A 6,485-nucleotide genomic window follows, 5' to 3' on the forward strand; every position below is an offset into this window, starting at 1 on the left:
TTTTGTGTGTAAATGTGCAAAAAAGGCTGGCAGCAGTTTGTAAAATGAATCTGCAGGTAAATTATGAAGACTATGTAAATGAACAGGAACTGAATTATGTCCATTTTGAATGGGTGAAGAACTAGAGTTCTGGGAATATTTGTTATTATTTTTGAATTTAATTCACTGGCTGAAAGAGATCAACGTTTGGGATAAAATCATGGGTCGTAAATAGAAGATGGACGTGGCTGCTGTGACATCGGTGGACTACAATTTTGAAACCATGGGTTTGACATCTGGGGTGTTATAGCAATAGAGATTAGCTTATCAATAAGAAATTTTCTATGTGTTGCTTTAGTGATCAGTCTGATTACAGCATAGTCTGGGAAATTTAAGAGGTGCACAAATGAAACATACTTCCAATTAAGATCCACTGAAAATTTGTATCCATGTACACTGCAAAATAAATTGCATTATGTCACATCATGGACTGCTGAGACCAGGCAGCTAAAATACAAAGAGATGCAACATAGTGTGCGTAAAGATCTTTTTGCATTTTCTGTATGTTGCCTATAATATAAAAAGATAAGTGTTTGTTATCAACCTGTGAAAATCCAAAAGTCATTGGGATCGGAGAAACTAGGTTCATATTTTGAGATGTATGATGCCCTGTAATGTGCTAATTTTGTTTTTATTTCACTTCCTTACATAATAAAGAACTTGGATCAGAGCCTTTCACCTTCTTTGACATTAAACCTAGACCAGAAAGGATTAAGTCTTCTACAGAAAAAACATATCAGAGCTGTAAGTGCATGGCAGGCTTTCCTAGTCTTTAACATGACATGATGCTTCATGGGCCAACAGTTTGATGTGTGTGTAAAGATTTTTTGAAGGCAGGGCCGGTGTTCTGGGAATCCATCCTACCTGACAAACCATCCTACCTGTTGTTTCTGTGCATGCGCACAACACGAAATTAAGTGCCAAACCATGCTACCTTTGTGAATGTGACCTACAAGCATACTTTAACGGGTAAAATGAAGTGGCAAACCGTCCTGGCTTTATGAATATGAGCTACAAGCATACTCTGATGGGCAAAGTTAAGTGGCAAACTGTCATACCTACTTACATTTGTGCTGGAATTACTCTGTGAGAGTAGAAATGTGCATAAACTACTTATGGACGTTTTGCCAAATTAGTATGGTTTGTCAGAACACCGTTATGCGTGTGCAATACAAACTGAATTTTAACATCTCGATCGTGTTCATATATTAGCAGGAGTCTCACAAAATAGCCTTCACCTTGACAGAGTGACACAAAGAACATAAATCAGTCGATACAAAGTAACTGGGAGACACTGTAGCCCTCCTCATTCATCTCAGTCCAAATTCAATCACATGGAGGATCGACACCAGGGAACGATCATTCATCTCTCCACTCTGGATCTATTACTCCTTGTGTATTTGTGAGTTTCAGCAGCATTTTGCTCACTTTGTGCTCTCATTGCTGCCTTGTTTGGTTGGGGGCTTTAACAATTTACGTATATTACATAAAACCAAAGCAAATGTTTGGGAATAATGTAAAATACATCATTTATGGGCAGCTCAGTATTTTCTATTATAGACACCCAATGATTATGATGTGCTTGAAAACATAAATGATGATGTGTTGCAACAGCTTTTTAGTCATTCTGAACATAACCAAACATTTACTCACACACACACACACACACACACACACACACACTACACCTCCTGAGTCACCAGGCCTGTTAGAGAACCGTGCTGATGGTGTCAAAGTCCTTGCTGATCTGTGAGCTGCTTGGCAGTGACTTGAGGTACTCCAGGTGCCTCCTGGCATCCTCCTGATTGTGCCTCACGTAATAGATGACGTACGCGATCACCATCGTGAACCACCCGAACATGGTCACAAACATGGCTACATCAGTTGTCTTGTGGTGAAAGTTGCAGAAGTTGATCCCTGAGTCCAGCACCTGGATTAGTGGTTTGCCGGCATATTCCTCCTTCACGGCCGTGTGGCACATCACCTCGTTCACCGTCTCCGGGTCCAGCTGCAGCTCCCTCAGCACCTCCTGCAGCGTGCACTCACAGTGCCACGGGTTGTTCGAGAGGCTGATTTTTGCTCGTAGGCGGGCAAATGCCTCTTTGGGGACACTTTTGATGCGATTGTTTGATAAATCCAGCACAAGGAGGCTGTCAAAAACACCCTGAAATGCTCCAGCGTCCACAGTCTTTATTTCATTGTTAGACAGATCCAGCTCCTGAAGGTAGTGTAGTTCCTTGAAGGCATGATGGGGGATGTGGGTGATGTGGTTGGACGCCAAAAGCAGGATAACAGTATCTCTTGGAAGATCCGCAGGGATCTTCTCCAGGTTACGAGACATACACTGGACCACGGTTAAGCCATTCTTCTCCACGCAGTGACAGCTTGTGGGACAAGCTACCACTGGTACACTTGTGAAAAATATTCCAAACAGCAAGCCCCATAAGAGGGCAAAGCCGCTGAAGATCAGGGATTTCCTGTGCATATCAGGCCCTGCTAAGTCCTGCATATTCAGCAGTGACCTCCTGCAAGTTCTGTCAGGCAAAAGCAAACATAGTGTCACCTGTTTCTCAGCATTTAATGAGGATAATCACAGCTTCATTAGCGCTTAAAAAATACCAAAATGATCAGTTTATTCACAGAAGCATCTGGGCTTATCTCCAGATAATCCTTTAAAATTGATTTGAAAGAGTTTTATATAACCTTTTGAAATATATTTCGAAGGTGCTCATCCAAAAATTGAGCTGTTTGCTGAACATATTCCAGCAGAGACCTGTATTTTCAGGTTTTATTGTGAGGATGTTAAAAGCTTCAGAGAGCTAGGAGCCAACCAAGCAACGCTGGAATCCTCTCACCATGTTGTGCACTGAAAAAAGCAAAGAAATAACAAGTTATTCTTCATAATAATAAAAAAGAATTACTACTATGTAAAAGGAGCGGTTACGTGTGCACAGAGTTTATGCACAAAGAACTAACAGAGCCAGTAATTCCTGCTAAATAAGTTCTTTTCTGAGTGCACAGCCAGCTGCCTTTGTCTTGCCAAAATGAGCGGAGAAAATGATATGCCCACAATGTTTGCTAAAGGTGTAATGCAATTATTAGCAGAAAAAAAAATCCATTTCACTTCAGCAAATCTCATAAAACAGCAGGTACACTCGTGGGTCATCGCCTGTATTTTCTCATTCAATTTATAAAAGTGCAATTTTTTCTTTCTCTGGCATTATCTTATATTATCTCCTTACATGAAATCACTCGCTGCTCTGAGAGCACCGTGCAGATCGATCTTAATTACATTACATTTAATATCTAAGCAAAGAAAAGCAAACAATATTACCAAAAAAACCCAGGAAAGGCATTTTTTCTGCAGAACTCTTGCATCTCAAGGACTGCTGCCACTCATTCACAGCCTCACGGTAGATATAGCTGTGCGCTCTAAAATTGCTCCCATCTGTCCTGCAGGACGATCATCACTTTAGGACTGCGCACCCTCTGGTGGGCTGAACTGAGCACACAATGAGCCCCCCTCGCTGTGTTCGAGGTCATCCGCCCCATGGAGCTGCGGTGTCTTCTTCTCATTTGTCATTTTTTGTGCACCCATCACTTTGGCAGGCGCCTCATAGCTTAAGGCCACACACACCATTTCTTAAAAAGACAAAAAAGGGCCCCTCATATCCTCATCAGCCTGCGCTCAGCAGGAGGTGTGGACAAGATGAGGCGTCTTGTCCACCTAAAGCATTCTGCAGCTGTGTTATGACACCCCTGCATTTGTAAGTAAAATAGTACACCATAGGATTTACACACTGTGCTGTGGTTTTCAATGTATTTTTGCAGGAATGTAATAAAATTATGTAAAAGTATTAAGGTTTATAACAAGGCGTTTCAGCCTGGCACAAGAATAAAGGAATTTAACATTTATGTATCTTTAATAGCTGAGGATATTATTAGGTGCCTACAGCGGCAAGAAAACACAGAAGAGAGATTTAAATTTAATGAGGCTTATGGAAAGGCAGCACGAGAGCGTTTGGTAATATTGCGGATTTTAATCATGATGTGGTTCTGTGGGCAGCAGAAAAGCAAAGACATACAGGCTAATAAGTTCTTTTTTATAGCAGGTTTACTACTTATAAAGGTACTTACCTGGAAATTGGTTTTTACCCACTTTTTTCCACCCAGCCTCGGCAGAAAGGCAACCCAACAAAACACTCGCGTACGGGTCTTTAGAAAGAAAGAAGGTCTTTGAAAACAAACAGAAAAAGCCCATTATTTTTAAAAAGTACTACTTCAGTGTGTCCGTATATGAAGGGGCTGGAAACGCGAGAAAGTTCCTCAGCGATGCGCGTGGAACCAAATCTCGAGCCGAATCCAGATGCGGCTGATGTTGGTTCTTCTAATTGAACTCAACGCGACGGCCGCACTTGTTGACTATCACTGCGAAGAAGGAGGAGGTGGTGTCCCAGCGAGGGTCTCGAGGAGCCACACCGCTCCGACTGGTCACGCGCCTCTCCCTCTCTCGCTCTGAATCTCAGTGATCAGCGCGCGCCTGGCGCCAGAAGGAGTCCCGGCTGCGCGTGGATTGGACTGCTGTTCTGTTGGCAGCTCTCCTCGCTCGCTCCCCAGCTCCCCCACCTCCTCCTTGTCTCCCTGCCCGCCTGCACCTCCCCTCAGCTATGCCTCCCCCGTCTCCCCTTTAAGCAAATTAGCCAAAAAAACAAAACAAAAACAGGAACCAGTCCGTCTGAAAATGGCACCAATAGTAACCGTTCTTTGGCGATGCACTATCTGCGGTAACTTAAGCCATCACAATCACTTTAATCATGCTTGTCTTGTTGAAGTCCGTGATTTTTTTTCTTAAAGTCATAATTAGTCAAAGACATAAAATTGATCCCGTAACCCCCCGCCCCGCCACCACCTCGAGGCCGATTGCTCATGTCTGACTGAGAGGTGCTGTATTGATTATTTCCAACACCCCAAGGGATTTTAGGCTGCACAGCAGTGGATCAAGATGTCAGCTTTGAGGTCTGCACACTCCGCTGGTAAGTGCTTTATTCAAGCGGCGGAGGCTTATTCCTCATTCACAAACTGCATAGAAAGTACAGTGTGCAGGTTTTGTCTTCTTTTCATGCATTTAATGCAACCCCACTTTCTGTTTCACTCACGCACCATGCATCTCTGCATCAGCACAGTAAATATGAACACTTGCCTTATATTAGCTCATACGTTTAGTAATGTTTCTATGACCACACAAAGATGGAAAATAAGTAATGGAATAAGAATTTTCCACCAGTGCATCTCTTTTACAGTATGTGGAATGTGTTTCTCTTTTTTCTTATGGTTCACATTTGTTTCATACAGTTATGTTGCATGAGAAAAATGTATAAAGGGGCAACTTCCTAACTATATTAAAGCATAATTTATACAAGACATTTAAACATTTGCTATCGGTTTTATCATGGCTGTTTTCCATATGTGTGACATTCAGCATTTGTTAGTAATTTTATGTGTATAACTAACAAGCATCAATATCAGTCATAAGATCAGCTCTCATGTGACCTTAACAGATCGATGAACACACGTGCAGACATAAAATGAAGGCTTGGGCGTTATACGTGTGTGTGTGTGTGTGTGTGTGTGTGTGTGTGTGTGTGTGTGTGTGTGTGTGTGTGTGTGTGTGTTTTCTCCATAGCACAGCAGTTTTAAATTGTCTTTGACAGCTGCTCGTGAAATGTGCGAATGTTACAATTTAGTGCAGGTTATAAAAAAAACAAAGTGCCATGTAAATCTTCCAGATAACCTTGGCAAGAAGGAGAAGAATCTGCAAATATGTGCAGAGAGGCAGCCAAATGAAGCGCTTCAATTCCAATTGTACTCCCCATCATGTAATTCAAATGTAGGTCAGCCTGTCCCAATGTTCCAGGTGTCATTTGAGCTACGAAGAAGTGCAAGTTTTTCATGGAGCCCAGTCCCGTCACAGTCTCAGACCTCATGCTGTGGCAGCTGGTATAATGAACTGTGCTATATGCGGCGTTTATGTACTGAACTAATCCAATCTCACGTGGGACCATATGGATGCTACGGAGAAGTCCAGGATTTCCTTGGAGAATTTCTAAGTTTTCAGTTTACAAGACAATTGCCTCTGTGGTTGTCGCATTAAGACCTCACAGTGAGTTACAAGAGATTCATGCCAATTAACAACACTAAATAGTAACATGTAGAAGCTGCACTAATCCATACTTCTGTATTAGCAATAGGTTATTATGTGCAATGTGAAAACGGTCAACTCAATAAGAAGCTCACAGAGAATTATCAACAGTTTCTGAAGTTCCTCTCAGCATGTGTAGAGAGCTTTCTTTCTTTTCACTTTGTGAAGCTTTAGTGGATTATTTTTGCTAAAAAATGATCTTTTTTTATTGTGTCTCTGACAGCAGTGACAGCAGGTTCTCTCCGGG

General features: G+C 42.1%; 1 protein-coding gene across 1 annotated transcript; it reads right to left on the reverse strand.

Annotated features, from left to right (window-relative positions):
- Positions 1 to 989: 989 nt before the first annotated feature.
- On the reverse strand, positions 990 to 4,277 carry LOC102212725 (leucine-rich repeat-containing protein 3-like). Its single transcript, XM_005736873.2, has 2 exons — positions 4,177 to 4,277; positions 990 to 2,905 (listed from the first exon to the last, which is right to left on the reverse strand). Exon 2 carries the CDS (start codon positions 2,546 to 2,548, stop codon positions 1,748 to 1,750), a length of 801 nt encoding a protein of 266 aa, XP_005736930.1. The 5' UTR covers positions 2,549 to 2,905; positions 4,177 to 4,277; the 3' UTR covers positions 990 to 1,747.
- Positions 4,278 to 6,485: the final 2,208 nt, after the last annotated feature.

This window comes from Pundamilia nyererei, unplaced genomic scaffold, assembly GCF_000239375.1.
Source record: "Pundamilia nyererei isolate P.nyererei 1_Seehausen unplaced genomic scaffold, PunNye1.0 scaffold00071, whole genome shotgun sequence".
In the NCBI taxonomy this organism is placed as follows: Eukaryota; Metazoa; Chordata; class Actinopteri; order Cichliformes; family Cichlidae; genus Pundamilia; species Pundamilia nyererei.

Excerpts from the sequence above, each read along its gene's own strand:
- LOC102212725 (XM_005736873.2), bottom strand. The coding sequence starts at position 2,548 with ATGCAGGACTTAGCAGGGCCTGATATGCACAGGAAATCCCTGATCTTC.